This window comes from Parasteatoda tepidariorum, chromosome 10 (assembly GCF_043381705.1).
Source record: "Parasteatoda tepidariorum isolate YZ-2023 chromosome 10, CAS_Ptep_4.0, whole genome shotgun sequence".
Taxonomy (NCBI): Eukaryota; Metazoa; Arthropoda; class Arachnida; order Araneae; family Theridiidae; genus Parasteatoda; species Parasteatoda tepidariorum.
Genome location: NC_092213.1, coordinates 46,051,784 through 46,071,570, shown reverse-complemented (window position 1 = coordinate 46,071,570; position 19,787 = coordinate 46,051,784). Strand labels below are relative to the sequence as shown.

General features: G+C 28.5%; 1 protein-coding gene across 3 annotated transcripts; it reads left to right on the top strand.

The window, feature by feature from the left end:
* The first annotated feature begins 1,979 nt into the window (after window positions 1-1,979).
* Window positions 1,980-17,678, top strand: LOC107448066 (protein toll-like). Of its 3 annotated transcripts, none has more exons than XM_043040209.2 (4): window positions 1,980-2,185; window positions 10,180-10,406; window positions 11,103-15,012; window positions 17,481-17,678. In XM_043040209.2, the coding sequence occupies exon 3, from the start codon at window positions 11,134-11,136 to the stop codon at window positions 14,125-14,127; it is 2,994 nt and encodes a 997-aa protein (XP_042896143.1). In that variant the 5' UTR covers window positions 1,980-2,185; window positions 10,180-10,406; window positions 11,103-11,133; the 3' UTR covers window positions 14,128-15,012; window positions 17,481-17,678. The 3 variants fall into 3 exon arrangements, with proteins under 3 accessions (XP_042896143.1, XP_042896146.1, XP_071042413.1); XM_043040212.2 differs by having other exon boundaries at window positions 11,103-15,017; XM_071186312.1 differs by lacking the exon at window positions 1,980-2,185 and adding an exon at window positions 2,270-2,329 and having other exon boundaries at window positions 11,103-15,017.
* The last annotated feature ends 2,109 nt before the right edge of the window (window positions 17,679-19,787 follow it).

Below are 19,787 nucleotides of genomic sequence, written 5' to 3'. Positions count from 1 at the left end.
AGATAAACAACATTTGCATACAAAAGACGCAAATAAAGTGGATGATGACTTATTAGATATTACACAAGAACACAAGCGCCTAACGGAGAGATGAGTTAGTGGTTTGCTTATTCCTTTCAATAAGGGGAGGAAGATGAGTCATGATTGCGTAAAACATTAAAATGCCCTTAATTTCACTTTTTTAATGCAAAGAAAAAAAAATTTGCAAAAAATTAAACTTAGAAAATTTTGAGCTTCAATAAAACTTTGAATTCGGGAGAGATTAAGATCACAGAAAGTAAAAAAAGTTTCTTAAGAATATTCAACTTAAAGCTTTATGCGATGAATTAAAGCATAAGTTTTGTTTTAAGCGAAATTACATCTTATATTTGAAATTAATCATGAAGTTAAATCCAGTTAAAGTGAAATACTTGGGGATACTATTACGCGCAAACGTGGGAGTAGATTTGCGATTAGCTCATTTTTTGCAGACAAGAGGAGAATCATCATCCTTTGTGAGCTTTTATAAATAAGTTTTAATGAAGCCGAAAAGAAATGTTATAATGGCCTACATTAAATTTCCTTAAAAAAATTTATTCATATCTGCATGCCGAAAGGCAGCTAGTAGTTCGCATAACCCATACTGTAAAATTTAACAATTAAATTAACTGTAAAATTTAACAATTAAATCGCAAAATAGAATATAAATGTAAGTTCACTGTTTTCTACCCTGCCTTATCCAAGTTGATTATAAAAGAATTTGTAGTATTTTATATTCGGAAATTTATATATTATTACAATATAAAAACAAAAGATGCAGACAAAATTCACGTTTTTATTAATTCTATAAAGTTTTGAGTAGTTACGTAATTATTATTATTTTATAATTAACATCATAAATTTTTTAAAAAATTTTATTAATGTAAATGATTTTGTCATGGGCGTTGTACAGATGACTCGCACCAGATTTGTGGCGTTATTATTATTCAACTCCGCAATTTTAAACTCAACTCAAAAGATAAGGGTACTCTGTGATCTACCATTGAGACAAATTTCGTGGAGGACTTTTAGAATAAAATTAAACTCGCATTTGTGCTACACGGAGAGGTAAACCACAACACATCTATCACGCTTCACACCTTCCACTGTTAGCTCGACGGGAAGAAAATTCAGACCCGATTACCATTGATTTCGTCAGCACCGTGGTCGGTGCAAGTCAGGAACATTACACTAATCGATTACCCATTCCCGAGTTTCGAACCCGATGCACCCGAACCCATCCCGGTCAATTGTAATTGGTATCACTTTTCTCAACCAAAATGGCAGCGTTTTTTGTTGGAAAAATAATTTGAAAATACGCACAGGGCCGCGAAACACCACGGACTGTATGTCTAGTCTTCTAGATTTTTAGCATGTTCTTTTTTGTCCGAGCATCTTAGTTTGTAGTACACCTGCCTGCGCATAAAAATAAACTTTGTTTTAGCTCGAAGTATCAAAACTCTGAAATTGTAAATTAGGTAATGGGTTACGCAGAGTGGCCTGAAAAGTTGTTGACCAACGAAGAGAGAAGCGTAATCACTACAGGAAGCTTTTTAATTTTTAGAAAAGAAATTGGAAGGAAAAAAAAATCTTAATCTTGATTTCAAATTCCCTTTTTGCTGATGTAAGCGGAAATTATTCATTTGTATTTTTTAATTATTTCCCACAGATGCTCTTTTTTTTTTCTTGCAGGCAAAGAAAATTTCAATTTCAATAATCCAAAACTTAATTATTAAATTTGTTTGAAATTTATTTTTCATTAAATATTTCCGTTGAGAAAATTGCCAAAAGTAAAAAATTTAACTTCACAATAACATTAGTAATAGATTTAAGTTTGGTTCCATAAATCATTGATTTTATGTCTCCCTGCCCCCTTCTCCCACAGTCACTAATTATGCATTGTATTTATTAACAACTTTTTAATTCGTAATACGCCAGACCTTGATAATGAAATACTATTTTTAACGAAAGAAAGCAATAGTCGGAAATCAGGTGTTTCATCGGCTTCCTGCAGTGTGAATATTTTCACAACTGTGATGCAACGTTTTCATTTAAGACCATAAGTTTATTTTCTTCTTTTTATCATCAATGATATACGTTTTACATCCTGCATCTTTCGTTCACTCAAATGTTGCATGAGTCATCTCAGTCTTAATAACGAACGCCGGTAAGTCGCATTTTTATTTATTCTATTAAGAAAAATAATAACTTAAAGCTTTTTTTGAGTTTATGAATTTAGTATAACAGCTTTATTAAACACGGTGATTAAAAATGGGGAAAAAAATATCATATCCGGTCAGAGCGTATTTTGGTAGGTAAAAAATATCAATTGTAATTCAATTTCCTATTGTAAATACTCATTATTCATAGTCGTCATAAAGACAGGTATTTTGTTGTTTTTCGCATTACTCTGAATGCGTATTATTGTGTTTCACAGTAAGAAATATGTTTTTTTTTTCTGCTGTGAATCATTCTGGTTACATTTAGAAAAAAAAAAAAAACACTAATTTTTTTATACTGTAAAAAAATTTAGATCAAACTACGGTAAAAAGTACTGGCATTCAGGTTACCAGTATTTTTTACCATGAAATTCCTCGCAACAAAAAATCTGATACACCATAATTTTTATGCAGTAATATTTACTTAAAATCACGAAAATTAAATAAATATTACTGTAAAAATTACTGAATAAAATATTACAGTAAAATGGATTTTACGGATGCTGCACTCAAGGTCCCAGTACTTTTTACCGTTACTTGATCCAAAATTTTTACAGTGTAGATAGATGTAACTCGGGTTGCTATAGGACGAATATTCATGAATTTAGTCCCCTTGTCCGAAATAGATGCAAGAGGTGCCGAGTTCAGTCAATATTTCGCAAATATAGTCTAATTAATTGCCTATGTACAATAGCCCTGGTTTAATAAATTAAACCTATATATAAAAACTGGGGTACGATTTCAGTGGCACTCATCTTCCGATTGATGGGTACTTGTTTGGAAAGTAAAGGCGACCAGTGCTCAATGCTAACCACATTGACACAATCATTCCGTTGATCACGAAATTGTGGAACTTTAAACTCCTTGACCCCTGGCCCACAACAGGCTGTTGTTTACTTTTACTACAAAACACAACGCGAACGGGGTGGAGCCTCTTAAATCTTTCGGTTTGAATTTTTATGTTTAATTCATAAGTAACGTAATCTTCGAAGAAAAGAAAGAGGTTCAACTGCTTGCAATACATAACAAGGTCTAATTTGTTCACTTTTGAAAACTGAAAATCTTTACGCACGCTCCAGAACCGGCTTTTTTTTTATATTCACAGCAAAGATAATTCATTTAAAATAAACGGGGGAAATATTGACGTTTTGACTTTAAGCTGACTTTTATTTTTACGCCTAAGTTTGAAAAAACGCCCTAGTCAATATTAATATACTTAATATACTAGATCAGGGATGGGCAAACTACGGCCCGCGGGCCAACTGCGGCCCGCCGGAAGATTTTATCCGGCCCGCGGACAGAATTTTAACTTTTTACTTTCTCTATTTTTGTTCTACAAAACATAAATAAATTAAAATAGTTAGCATTAACAGCTTCAATTGATAAAATGTTGAAAGCAAAAGTCCCTTATAGAATAGCCGTAGATTAGCTCCAACTAGTATTTGTCTTTCTTGAGGAGCAGACATATGGAATCTAATATAGGTGAATTGTACTTCACATGAGGCTTACTACGCATTTTAAGTTCCAACGAGCGGATTTTTCTTCCGGCGTGAGTTCTAACATAATTTACTGCGTATGGAAAGGCTGCACGCATACAACGTCAATGTAAATAATGGTGAAATTATTAAATATATGAAATGGCTACTGCCTTTTTGAGTTATTTGTAAAGATTTTTAATCCCAAAATGGCAACCAAAAAATGCAAAGTTGATGTAGAGTGCCATGCGTTCAATGATGAATTGACTTTATTTTATTTCAGAAGTTAGAATTTTTATTTTAGAAGTTTTTACTAGGCCCACCAAACTTTTTTTTCCAGATTTTTGGCCCACGACCAAAAAAGTTTGCCCATCCCTGTACTAGATTTTACAATCGATAGCGTTCTTTCATTTTAACTTTAGCTTAATCCGTTTAATTTTATCAGAAAACGAGTTTCAAAGAACTAACAAACATTTATATTTTACACTTATATAGCTAAGAAAAGGATAAATACTCCAAACACGGCAAACCTTGCACTTTATTTATGCTATGATATTAGTTTTCTTAGATTTATTTCAGGTTCGCCTCCTCTTAGAATTTATAAATTACAGAAAACTCTTTCACTCTTCGAATGAATTATGAATAGTAATATTTCGCATACATTTAAACTCAAATCACATTAATGAAATTTCCTAGAATATCAAGCCTGTTCACGCATCGCCTCGTAGACGTAACATAAGTATCAGGCACGTAGCCAGGGGGGGGGGACCGTCGGGACAAATCCCCCCTGAAATTCTGGGATTCAAACTTTTTAGTCTTTCTTTGAGCCTCTCAGTAAAAAGAAAAACAAATACTGTGGAATCAAATCTTTTATTAACTAACTTTATTAAGCATATTTCGGGATATTCTGGTTTGTCCTAAAAAAGTAATCGAAAAATTTTCTTTAAATCCCCGTCGCATAACTTTGTAAACTTTGCTTACAAATTGATTATAAGTATTATGTAATATTTTTTAACTACTAGTTTAAGTTTTGCAAACAACAGAATAAACAATATTTGTTACAACGTTTTTCCCCTACTTTGCATGTCTGAAACTGTCCTTGCTTATTACCATATCCCCCCCCCCGAAAAAATATCCTGGCTACGGCCTTGATAAGTATAGGCATACGTCGTTCTTGTTTTAGGAAGCTTGTTATTGTTTACATTCAGTCACCCATCCATGGAAACAAGAGTAAAATCATCTCATTGGGGGAAAATTGAAGAAATACCATGACTTTCCTAACTTAAACCAACCAGAGCACGAATCTGGTTTTATGAAGAAGTACTTGTGATAGCCACACAATATATTTGTTCAAACCTATCTAAGTCTGTTATACAATTAAATCTAGATATTCTAATTTTGGTCCCTCTACGCATGTTAATGTAGGGCCATTGATGATTGTTGAGTTAATTTTCAGCCTGACTGCGACCTAATAAAATTGTTGCAAAGGCTTATAAAGCTAAACTCAATATTGTAAATAATTCTTAAAATGTAATCAAAAAGGATTTTTCTTCCAATAAACATAATTAACGGCTTTAGAAAGTTTAGTATAGATACCAGGTCTGAGGCGCGTCTGTTACTATGTTGAATATATTTCGAGGCAGCTGATTTTATCATATATTTATATCTTTATAATGTTTCTGCGATAAATAAATTATTCAGAAATTAATCTTGCTTAATAAAAAAGAAGCAAGATTCATTTCTCAACATGATTTTTTTTTCTTTTTCTGTTTGAATCAAATAAATAACTATTTTACCTGAGTTTATTTTGTGCATTCCTTTTTGTTATTTCGAAGCTCATTTTGTCTATACTTATTGTTATTTATAATACTTAAAACATTACTCACTAATAGTTAAAATTAATTGGTCTCAACACATTTCTTTTTCTTATATTACATAAAAATTATTCTTAGATTGTTAGGTAAATCTTAATTATTAGAACTATTATTTATCATCATAATTATTTTGTATAATAATTCAAGTTATTGTTTATAAATAATTGTTTGAAATCAAAAACATCACTGACAGATCACTTTTTTTTATCTGATTTTGTTTCGCCGATTCTATTTGTTATCAGGGACTTGAGGTTGCTACTTCGCAAATTCATTGCTTTTAATAAAATGTCACTCGTTTCTTTATTCTACAAAAAAAAAAAAAAAAAAAAAAAAAAAAAAAAAAGGAATTTTCATGACGAGCTGCTTTCCAATAATCTAGATTACAACAAATCATATAATTTTTTTTCTAAGTAAGATCCAGTTATGTTTACTTAATATCAATACAGGATCGTAAAGGGGAATAATTTCAATCTATTCCTGCATTTACATTTACTGCTAAGCTATTTACGAATGTATATAATCTAAATTATTAATCCCATTGAATTTTTTACACGGCAGGGTAATGTCAATTTTTAAAAACTTAAGACTGAAAGTATGATAGACGCATAACACATTGTGAAATAATGCTGCAAATGATAGCCCGCGAATTATAATTGAATACCGTATAGCTAATAGTAAATCTTTTAATTTAAAATAATTTGCTGACGTGAAAGTTAGTAGACCTAACGGGAAATGTTTTCAGTAAAAGATTTTTTTTATCTTCAAAAAAAATTTTTTTCAGATAAAATTTTTTTTTTCTTCAAAATTTTTTATTTTTTTAAACAAGAAAACATCATTTTATAATAACATACTTTATTTCTATTTTTTTAAAAATAGTTTTAATAGAAAAAACTTTTTTCAATGATATATATAGTTCTAAACTATTTCGCCCAGGAGAAAAAAAAACATTATTTGATAAAAATGGTATTTTATATTTTCCGAAATTATTTTCTAAAGACGATTTTTTATTTTTATTTTATGCATTTAAAGGTTTTTAAAAATGGTATCTCGAAATTTGTATAAATACAATTGTGCAAGACATAGTTAATTCAGTATGTACGAATAGTATGAAAAATATTAAACAAACTTATAAAGAACTTTAAAAAAAAAAAAAAAAAAAAAAAAAAAAAAAAAAAAAAAAAAAAATTTTTTTTTTTTTNAAAAAAAAAAAAAAAAAAAAAAAAAAAAACAGTTTTACGCTGCTTTATAGGGAATTCGATTACAAATAATATCTTATAGGGCAAGATAGAAGTTTTTTTTAAAAATATTCTAGTTCTGTTATAAAATTGCATGTTTTTCCTTAATATATGAATGAACTTTCTAAAAATAAATCATGACTTTTAAAAGTATTATTTCCTAGCAATTATCATTACAACTTTAAAATTAAAGCAAAAAAAAAAAATCTTATTATTGTTATAATTTGGCCATTACTATACAAGCTTTTAGAAAAATAGAGTCGTGTTTAACAAACCTTATAAGCGATTGCTTTATAATCTCTTGCTGATACAGCAAGAAATTTCGACTGAATCTCATACTGTACAAACACAGTTATAAAATCCTGGTTATTCTGGTTCTGTTAAAAATTGCAGGTTTTCTCTATACAAGAACTCTTTAAAAATAATTCATGGCTTCTAAAAGTATTATTTCATATCAAATGTCATTACAACTTTAAAATTACAGGGAAAAAAAATCATTAAAATTTAGCCTTAGAATTGTATTTAACAAACCTAATAAAGTTCATCACAGATACAGCTAGAAATTTTGGCTGAATCTGATACTGTCTAAACACTGTTATAAAGTTCTGATTATCCTGGTATAAACATTCTTGTTCTGTTAAAAACTGCATGTTTTTCACTAAAAATGTACATGAACTCATTAAAATAATTCATGGTTCTTAAATGTATGACTTTCCATTAAGTGTCATTATAACTTTGAAATTAAAAGGTGAAATATGTAATTATTATTTTAATTTGGAAAGTACAAATTTTAGAGGAATAAAATTGTGTTTAAGAAGCCTTATACAGTACATTATCAATAGATTAAGAATTTTTCTTCATATTGTACAATACAAGCTTTGTCATAAATTTCAAATAACAATATTCTAGTTCTGCTAAAAATTGCCAACTTTTTCTAAAACTCTAAAAAATCTTAACCCTTTGCGGTCATATTAAATTTATATATAGATGTCGTACTAGTCGGAATTAATTTTTAATGGAATAATATGCAGGGTTATGCATGAAAATCAAGGAGGGAGGAACGGTTTATGAAGCTGATTCTGAGAAAAAACGAATTTCTAAGTTTGAGAATATTCAGGAGCAAGCAAACAATTCCATTGAAAGAGTAAAAAAAGTCTGATCTTTTAAATTGTGCCATAAATTTTGCCACGGAAAGTCTTCTAAAACATATGCTGCTGAAAGAAAGATTGTTTACTTAGTATCAAAGCGTTTCCATATTTTTGTCAAATCTCTGTAGGTTATCGTCACATATAATTAGCAAGTAAAATTACTTTACATTCATTTCTTCTTATTGTGGCGCACGTTGTGTATTTTTTTTTCAAGTACAGTTGAATATTTTTCAAATTCCAAATAATGTTTCATTTTGATATTAACAAAATGAAACATTATTTGGAATGAACATTATTAACAAAACATCTTAACATATGAACAAAATGTTCTTACACATAACTGTAATTATTATATATTGTATAAACAAATGATTTTCTTAAAAAATCAATATCGATTTATAAGAATAATTAAAAGCAGATGATTGAAAGACAATCACGGAGATCGCGTGGATTCGAACTGTACATAAAACTATAATTATTAAATAAACAAATGATTTTTCAGAAAACAATATAGACTTTTAAGAATAATTAAAAGCAGAGATGATTGAAAGGCAACCACGAAGATTGGTTAGCAGAGCTTCCTAATAAAATAAAATAATCCTAAAAAACTTTTAAGAGTAATGTTAAGTGTTGATAAATAATAATTATAACTAAAAACATTATATTGAGCATAAACTAAACTATAATAGCCTCTACCTAGAGTTATAATCTAAAAAAGTAAATAAATAATTCCGAAATTTTGTTTCATTGATAAATTATTTGATTGTTCTTAAATTCTGTTTCATTGAGTTCACAATATAACAACTTTAAAAAAAATAAAATTTTAACTGTTTTTTTAAGATAGCTTCTACATATAAGTCCTAATCGTAAAATATTTTCGTTCAATTATATATAAACTATCGAAAATTTTATTTATTGAGGCTCTAAAACTTTTAAATTAAAAAATAGCAGTTGAGGATTTTGAGATTTAAAAATGTAATAACTTTAAAACAAATTCAGAAGTTTAGGAAATTTATTGGGGGTGGGGGGCAAGTGCCCCCATGACGCTACGCATCTGTAGAAAACGGCATACAATACTTTTTTATTTGCACATTGTCTTCTCCCCTTTTTTGGAGCGGAATCATCTTCAAAACCCAGCACTTTGCTTTCTTGGCGTGTTATAACCTCAAAAAAAGGGTATATACGTTTACAATTTTCAAAATGATGCGGTGGCCCTCATCATTTAGCAATTTAAGGGTTTCTTAACTGATTATGACACGCCCCTCTTTTTGGTGCCTAGTTTAATTACGGGGAACTATTTTTTTATATGGTTAATAATATAGTCTTATGGCTTCATGAACAATTTTATATATGGTTGTTGATCCGATGTTAAGTTCCTTCATAATCATTTGGTACGAAAAACGATTGACGTTCATTAACATTTTCCGCATGGCACACGCGTTCATCGAGGATACTGAAGTTAGGAAACCATATCAAGGATTATTGCTGGCGGTGGCCTTCCTGTGCGTTCTTCATGCTGAGGAGATTTGCGGCTTCGGAGAAATTCTGTAAACCATCTGAATTCAGTAGCTCAAGATGGAGCTTTATTTCTAAATGCTAAGCATTCTTTTTAATTTGATAATCGGAAAACAGCACGATAATGCTTTCGCATCAGCTTCATTCTCTCTTCAAAAATTTATTCCATGTTAAACAGATTAAAACTCAGTCTAAAAAATCGTCTGCTGTGTTAAAATCGTTTTTAGCTACTTCTCGTCAATCTGCGTGTGTTTATATATAAATAACGAGGAATAAAAAGTTCAGATGAAAATAATTCATGAAAGCATAATTGTCGTAAAAAATGTCATTGTAAACTTGAAATTGGTGTGGAAAAAGTTAATTATTATAATAATTTTGCAAATAGTATGCTACGTAAGCTTTCAGAAAATGCTAATTTATTTTCTTTTTTCTTTTGGAAAATTTAAGGTAGTGCTTTCTTTACCAATTAAACTTTTTCCGCAAAAAAAGAAGAAATTGAAATGTTAATAAAAGAATAATAACATTTATTTTGGTATATTTGATTGATATTATCAACTTGATAATATCAAGTGAATAAGCATTTTAGACAAACTTACTCAATAAATATTATTTGTCACATAAAAAAAAAATATTTGATTATGCCTGTCGGTTGAAAAAGGTGAAATGCATTTTAAATTACGAATATATTTTAACAGGTTGGTATGATTAGAAGAATAATTGCTGACACTGAGAAAACAGATTTTTATAGTGATTACTAGATTTTAGGAACATAAAAAAGAAAACTCCATCTGCATTTGAAATGGAAACGGCTATTTTAAATCTACATCTGATGTCATTCTGAATACCCACCTGCTTGATCTCGAATATTCTAACCTGTTGTTGAATTCATATTGCATTTCTTAAGACAATGGACTCATAATTGGTAAGTTTTAAGTTGTTTCTTTTCTTTTTACACGCATAATTTGTAGCATGAAGTTAATACTAATACTCCCAAAATATTATTACTATTTGTATATGGTACAGCTATACCTCGAAAGTAGTTAATATACACATTATCTAATTTGCAGATTAACTATAATACGCTAAAGAGCGGAATAAAGAATTTCCGCCATATATCTAGGCAATGTTTTCTTCTCAATCTTCAAACATATGTTAAATCCTTTAATGTTGATGAATTAAAAAATAGCACCAATAAAAATTTTAAAAAATTTCCCCGCCCCTTTCTAAAAAAAAATTCGAATAGGCTGTGAGAATAAAAAGTGGTGAAAGGCGATTATAATAGAAGCACCTTGAAATTTCACAGGTAATCAAACTGGTTCTGAATCACTCTTTCCTCAATAGTTATTCTTTGCTATTTTTCTTTCTCGCTTAAATATTAATTTCTGATCTTCATTGGATATTTTTTTACTTCATTTTGGAAGAAATATTATAATTATATATTAAAGATGGTGATAATTCAATTTATTTTCAAACAAAAAAGTTTTTTTTGTTGACAATCACAGAGGCAACGAGCTTTCTTTTAAACTTTTCAATGTATTATAATTCTAATGCATATACTAATACATATTATGTAAACTAAGACAAATTTATTTTAATAATAATTTGTTTTATCTTTTAGGATCGAAGAATGATTAAAATATCAATCCATTATGACCAATTTCTTGTCCTGTGTATCAGTGTCTCTTATTTTTATCACTGTAAATGTAATGGGTTGCAAAAATGAACTGTTCAAAAACGTTGCTTTCAACTGTGAACTTTCAATACATACCAATAATCAAAGTCTGTACTGCAAAAGCAGCATTTTACCCATATCCAATACATTTTATATTTTACACCTGCATCAACGGAAAGAAATTAAAATTACTACACAGGGATTTTTTGAATCGTTCATGAAGTCTAATTTTGAAAATGATTCAGCAATGTACAGCTGCGAGAACCATCCAATGATTTCTGACACGGATTTAATTGCAGAGGAATTTTGCATTAAATTTGACAGTTGCATAGAACAAGTGGCAAGCTTTATTAACACATCATTCGTACAACAACTCAACATAACAAACGCTAATATAGCATTACTGAGTTTTCAAGACTTAATGAACCTAACTTCGATAAGCATTTTAAATAATAATGTGTCCCATGTGTCGAAAAAACTTTTTAAAACTCAAACCATTTTAGAAACACTAGTTTTAAAAAACGATTGTATTCAGCATTTACAGGCTGGAACTTTCGAAGCACAAGATAAACTAATTTCATTAGATTTGTCGATAAATAGCTTGAAACACTTTCCAAAAGAGGCTTTAATTAATCTAATAAATTTAAAGTACTTGAATGTATCGAACAACTTAATTGAAACTATAGCAAATAATGATTTTACAGTGCTTTTACATCTAAATGAGCTGGATCTTTCGAATAATAAATTGACAACGATTGATGCGAATACTTTTAACTCCAACGGTTTATTAAAAGTTTTACATCTTAGCTGTAACAATTTTAAAGTTCTACCTGAATTACTTTTTTCCAAATTAATCAATTTAGAAAAGATTTATTGTCGAAATTGTGAGCTTCACAAATTAGACGAAGATTTATTTGTCAACAATGTTAAGCTGCTGCGTTTTGATTTTAGTGAAAATAATATCTCAGTTTTACCCTCTGAAATTTTTCGGAACCAGGTATTTCTAGAAATAATCAATTTAAGCAAGAACAAAATATCTTATTTGAATTCATTCAAAAATAAACCTCGTTTGCACGCTCTGCTCATGTCAGAAAATAACTTGCTAGCTTTGAATGAAGACACATTTTTAGAAGCTCCTTCAACATTTTGGATTATACTGAATAAAAATAACTTAACGTCAATAAATGACAACCATATAAAACATCTACGAAATGTTGGTTTTTTAGATCTATCAAATAATAAGATCACAAATATTGAGCTAGGTAAGACAACAGAAGTTATGATACGGGTCTTATATGTATCCAATAATCTGGTGAAGAAATTTGATGTAGAATGGCGAAGCTTTGTATACTTAGAGATATTAGACATGGATTATAATCAGATAAAGTATATAGAGATTCCACCGTGCATTCCCAATTTAAAACAAACTATTACAATTTCTTTTAAATTTAATAACATCACTAAAGTTGGTTTAAAATCTCTTCTAAGGGACGAGATGCGAGCTCTAACAGATCGGACAATGGCCGGATGCTTATTTAACGGTATGGCAAAGAACTTTATTGACCTGACTCATAATCCCTTACACTGTGACTGTGATTTGTATCCATTACACAATTACATTGTTCGAAAAACTGGTATTAAATTGGATAGTTTTCTAAACATTGAAAATCTTACTTGCAATAGTCCTCCACGTCTAAGAAATGAGTTAGTGTCTGAATTACCAGGAGACGTCTTCAGTTGTCCGATGGTAGAAGATTGTCCAAAGTCGTGTATTTGTGGAATCCGCGGTCAAGACGATGAAATTTTTGTTAATTGTACAAATAGAGGACTTGAAACAATACCAGAAAATCTTCCAGCTGATACCACTGTTCTGTACTTCAATAATAATAATTTGCGTAATTTCTACTCACTAAATTCTCACTCTTATAAAAATATAACAGAGATACATGCCGATAATAATAAAATTACCACTTTGCATGGTTTGAAAATGCCGGAGAATTTAAAATATTTATCTTTAAAAGAAAATAGAATCAGAGATTTTCCTGAATCGTTTTCAGATTTCTTAAATGATCATAAAGATTTTAAGCTTTTTTTAAGCAATAATAACACATATTGTGACTGCGAGAAAAAACCTTTGAAAAATTTCTTGCTAAAAAACTCAGCTTCAATCAGAGACGTAGCTAATATCACTTGTGAAATCGATAATAATGGAACAATATCTATTTTACCCTTATATAAAATTCCCGATTCAATTCTATGTCCGAAGTTTAACGGACAAAACTTAAGTTTTAAAATAACAATATGGCTCAGTATTTTATTTTTTACAATGATAACAATACTACTCGTATACTATAAACAACGACAGCTCATACTATCGTTTCTTTACATTCATTGTGAACAGTTATTTCAGTTGCTATGTGAAGAAAATGAGCAAATGGAAGAAAAGATTTTTGACGCATTTATCGCTTACAGCAGCTGTAATCGTGATATTGTCATGAAATTAATTGAAGAGTTAGAAGAAAAAGACCCATTCTTCAAGCTATGCATTCATGAGAGAAACTGGTTGCCTGGGCAGTATATAAGTGACAATATCATACATTCAGTTCAAAGCAGCAAAAGAACAATCATAGTGCTCTCAGACGATTTTATTTCTAGTCCATGGTTTAGACTAGAACTTCGAGCCGCTGTTTTCAAAGTTTCAAAAGATAAAATGAATAAGATTATAGTTATTTTAGCAGACAATTCAACCTCCTTAGATGGTATTGATACAGAATTAAGACACGTGATAACCAAACGAACTTATTTAGTTTGGGGCGAACGCTGGTTTTGGGAAAAACTAAAGTATGCGATGCCTCATAAAAGCAGAGAGCTACCTGAAGATCGTTATATAACTCTAAATGATAGGAAAGGTAGTAGCACAACGACGCTTATTGAAAGTGGGGCAAATAGTGTTATTCCAGTTGTAGTGTAGAAACATCAGAGAAAGAACAAAAACTAATTAGAATTATTTTTCGGCAGCTCAAAGAATATGGATATTTGCTAAATTCTGCCTACTTATTGGTAACTTAAAGTAAAAAAAAAAGATAATAATTTTTTTTAACTTTTTTTTTTAAAAAAATCGATTAAGGAAGGAAGGAAAAAATATATAAAGAAAGAAAGGCCATAACACACTTTTAGGCACTAATTTCTAGCGAGAGTAGAAAAAAAGAACCAATAAACATGACTAAGCATATGACTTGTGAATAAAAATGAAGGTTTATTTTTATTTCTGATTAATTTTGTGAGAACATACACTACGGCACTTTACCCTACATTAAAGTGAGTACACTTTCTTCATTTTTTTGGATGGAGGACAGTATCAAGAAAAATTTATTAATTCCACTTAAACAGTTTTGCAAGTAAAAAGGCAAAATATTAAATAAGATGAATGTGCAAAATAAATAATTTATAATTAGGCTTTTAATTGGACTCGTTTACCACAAACGCTACAATAAAAAACGAAAATAAAAAGTTGTGACGTTGAAGCAATGATCTGCGATTGTGAAAGGTCCTAACGGCAGCGACAATAAGCCCATCCATCTTATGAAGGAAAATCAACTTATCTTGGAAGTAAATGTGGTCGGGGCGCAATGTTGGAAAAATTGCCGCTGTCATGCTATTGGTCTCAAAATTTTGGAACCTTAACCTTCATGACCCTTCTAGTCAACAAAGCAGCTGTTGCGAAAATGCTTTTTTAAAAATTAAGAATAAATTCTTTCCGTACTTCATTCTTCTTGAAAAGACTTCATCTTTCGAATTACATCATAAAAGATAAGCCATGAGCAATTAGGCATACAAGCAAATCAGAGGATTTTAAGTAAGGTATATTTTTAGCTTTAATTAATATATATATACATATAAAAAATTTTATTATATTTAAAAAACATTAAAAAAATTTTGATATATAAGATTACAAATTTTTATATAATTCTAAAGAATGTAATTTTATGTGGCAAAATATGAAATGAAAGAAGTCGTATACTTAAAATTCGATTTCTCAGAAACTATTCAAACGATTTTGGTAAGAATTTTATGTTTTAACACATAAAATTAAATTTGTTAAAATGAAGTAAAAATTTGCGTACTTTACAGTTCAAAATTTTTTCGACCATTATTAAACTATTATAAATAATTATAAAAAATTATTTTTTGCATGGAATTAATTATCTTTGGATAAATGCATTTTATAGTTGTATGCAGAAGTTTTCAGTTCGTTTAAAAAATTTCCGAGCTTTAGCGAAATACGCAAAAAAAGAAATTAACATTATCTCCCATATTTTGAGGGTCAAAAATTAAAGTTCGTTGGAAAAAAAAGGTACCGTATATTCCGGCGCATAACGCGCACCCGTAATTTCTAATTACTTTTTTTAAATTTTAAAATATACTCTTCGTATAACGCGCACGAAAATTTGGATTGTACATGTGCAATATCTCGTCTTTCAAGATCGTAAATAAAAAGTATTTTTCCCTATCTTTTGCAAAAATAAAAGAACTGAATTTGACATGTATGTGAGGGTTGAATTGAAGGAGCAATAATGTGATTCTGGATGGACAAAAATGGTGTTAAATTGTGGGTAAAAAACATCTGGCAAATCCGTCCTGGTTGCGTTAGAAAACCACAAAGCCTTTTAGAGTGGGACATGTTTAGGTCCCACCTTACAGATAATACAAAAAAAGTTGTAATTATGATACAAAAAAATTTTAATAATTGTAATTGATAGTGGAAGACGAATATAATGAACTATTTATGTAATAACGAAAATCGATGAAGTATATAGGTAAAGGTATGTTATTTCTTTAAAATAAAAGTATTTTTCTATATTTAAATTTTTTTAATCCATAGTTTTTTATATTCGGCGTATACCGCGCACCAGTGTTATTATTTGTATTCCAGTGTTATTATTTGTATTAAAAGTGCGCGTTATACGCCGGAATATACGGTATGTCTATTCCGAAAGAAAGTACGTGCTTGTGTCTGGTTTACTTTCAGCGCTAATTAATTAGCATATTTGAGGTCACCCTCGTGAACCATTAAGATTGAGTCTTAGAGCGTGAAGATCCGATCATTCGATCAAAAATTATTCAGAAACTTCAATTTTTTTTGTACACTGTACACTAAAAGAAGCATGTTAAATACATGCTAGAAATATATTGTAATAAACATAAACTAGCAAAAGCATAGTTAATATATAGAATGTAATAATATACACTACTACAAGCAAAAGTTTTGAAACTAACTGCATATTTTACTGGTGGTAAAAACTCAAAGATGCAATCTGTCTAGAGGAAATGTGTTTGTTAAATGGGTACTATTTAAAATGAGATGAATATGTTTTTTTTAATAATGCAAAGAAGCTTCATTATAGTTTGTAAATCTACATTCTAGTTATACTGAAACAAATATATACTTCAGCAATAAATGTACAACAACTTCAGCTGAAATTTTTAAACCAGATGCATGATATTTGAGGGCAATTTACCTGTAAACATGTTATTTCACAGAAAATATTTATTTAAGTAATCGTATTTCAGAAAAACAAACAAAAAATCACTTCTTAAATTTAAAAGAAAATAAGAATAGATCTCATTGAAATTAGCTCAAAATATATTTCCCTTGTACATAAACTCTTATTTTAATATATTGAATGTATTTTATGTTGCATATAAATTAAGTATCCCTTCACCTATGCATATTTTGAAAAAATAAATTATTTTAATTGTTATTTTACAATAACTAATAAATTATAAATGTTTAAAAATACTAATTTTTGGATTTTCTTGAAAACTGGGAGTGGGGAGGAATCAGGTTCCATTACATAAAATAAAATTATTTCAATTGAGATAAATCAAAGGATAGTTTAACAGGCAAATTTAATACCTATTACCAGAAAATTAACAGTCTAATTGCACTTATAGTCTGCAACTATAAACATAAACACATGAAAAACAAATATTGTAAATGATTTTTGTTTAGAAATCTTACTTTAAAAAATAGCCAATAGCTAAAACATTAACAGCTTTGAATTTTATTGCCAGTTTCTTTAAAAAATTGTAAATTTTTGCGCAAAAATATATTTGAAAAGTTGGGATTTATTTTTAACTAAAAGTTGGGACCAATATTGGGATTTATTTTATTAAACTTGAAATATTGAATACTAAATAAAACTGAATAGTTTTTTTTTCTTTTTATATACATATGCTTAAGAAAACTTAAAATCAACCATTTTTTATATTGTAAATAGAAAAAATTTTATATTAAAATCAAGGTCATATTTTTTTTTTTAGAAGTGTTTTTCAAGTTTGGGAAATGTCTCAAGCAGTTCACAGAAACAATTTGACAACCTAATTTCAGAACGAGAATTGAGAAAAATGGCTGTGCATCTTTTACTTGTAAATATGCATTCTTGAATTTTGTTGCTAAAAGTTTGCACCATAAAGTTAAATTAAATTTCCAATAAATTTTGTTTGTGAGTGTGTTTTAAATCAGTTTAAAGACATTTATACATTTAATTAATCAATGCTAACACATAGCCTTGCAATGCTCACTGCATGATAAGTCAAATAGAACCAAATGATAAAGTGATAATTTTGAATCCTGGACAGCTCTCCACAAAAAGTGCTTAGAACTTATAGATTTTAACTTAAATAATAGAAACTACTAATTGCTTATATTAATGACTATACAAGATTGACTGCTTAACATAATTACTACAGTTAGTAATAAAAATTAGTAAAAATCTGATCAAGATATTTTTTTCTCAGAAAATTACTTTCAAAGTTTGAATAATACAGAAAAAATAAATTGATATATCCTCATAGAATTGATTTTTTTCTAAACTATGGAATAAAAAATCCAAGCCATGAGCAGTTTATTTCTTCAACCAGTTCAAAGCAGGCAACTCTACAAAGCAGATAAACTAATACTTGTTATTAAATAAATTATAATGTGCTTCTATTTTATGAGGTTATTTCTATAAGCTTAAAAACAAACAAACAAGCTATTTATGTAGAGAGATGATATAGCAATAAATTTAAACAATTTGGTAACAATTGATTTGCATAGTTATTAATTTAATTCTTTTATTATTGTGTTATTTTGAAAGATTTACAATAAATTTTCCTGTTTTAATGCAGCTTTTCCTTTAAACAATATTGTAAAATTATTTTTAATGTGGCAAACCAATCAAGTGCTATCAAAAATTCTATAGGTGACAAAGAGAAGATTAATATAACTAAACAGAATGAAAGTTTTTCTTTCTTTCTATTGCAGTAATGATACAGATTATTATCAAAAGATAAAATGTACAGATTTATTTCAAACAAGAAATATTCTTTAAAATGTCAAATGCGATTATAAATATTCTTGAAAGTCATCATGAAAGTTTTAGAAGGTAATTGTGATAATAAAGGTGACATTTCCACACCAAATTGAAACATGATTTTTTTAATAAAGAATATACAGAAAGAAAAGAGAGAGAGAAAGAAAAATCAGTGCATTTTATCATTTTTACTGCTACATTACTTTGAAATTTCCTTTTAAATTGAGTTAATATTTAAAAGAGTTAAGTCTTACTACACATGGAGCATCACCAATTATAAGTATCTTCCCAAATTTAGACTATTTTCAGAATTTTAAATTTCTTTTTTTCAAATAAATTTAATTTTTAGATATATAAATATAGATATTATTAACAAACATTAAAATCATAATTTAAATTTGCCAGATTAATTAATGGGAGCTAACTTATTGAGCTAATTACTGGAAATCTCACATCTAAATTTTAAAAAAAATGTCAGTATTTTTTCACTATGAAAGTAGGAATGAGAAAATTCTCAATTCTTTTCAATGTATTCTATACTTTTTTTTCATACTGAGCAAAAAACTATTTTCTTAATTGATTCAATACTTTTCCATAAATAATTGAATTTTGTTACAAGCGGGAGAAGACTGGTCAAATACTGTTGAATGATGCATACATAGTATGTTATATGTGAAAAAAAAGATAATGAAGTCCAATGGAAATTCATATTTCTTAATGAATAAACAAAAATGAGGAAATATTTCATAAAGATTTCATAATAAAATAAGTATTAATTTACAGGAATTCAACACTATCTTCATCATTTCCACTCCCTTAAAAAACTAAGCCAAGTTTTCTAACCATAGTTAAACTTCTTTATTTTTCAGTTCTTGAAATACCAATATATTTTTTTGACACCAAAGTGTTTACTAAGTTAAAATAGTTTTTCTTACTTCCATTAAGGTCGATGCTAAAAAGTTATCCAATGATTCATTTTAATAACTAATTTCGAAATACCTAATAAGGAATTATGTATTTTGAAAATTTCCTACATTGAAAAATTTAAGAGAAAATGAAAATTTCTAGAAATCATTTAAAAATTTTGTAATTGTTAAAATATTTACTGTAAAAATTACATAATAAATTAAGAAACTTGTCAATTTACTATAAAACTGACAAAAGCGTTTAGAATTCAAAAAGAGTAAACATGATTGAAATCACTTGATATTTAATAATTAAAAGACATCATTGATTTAAGCCAAATACATATATATGTATATATATATATATT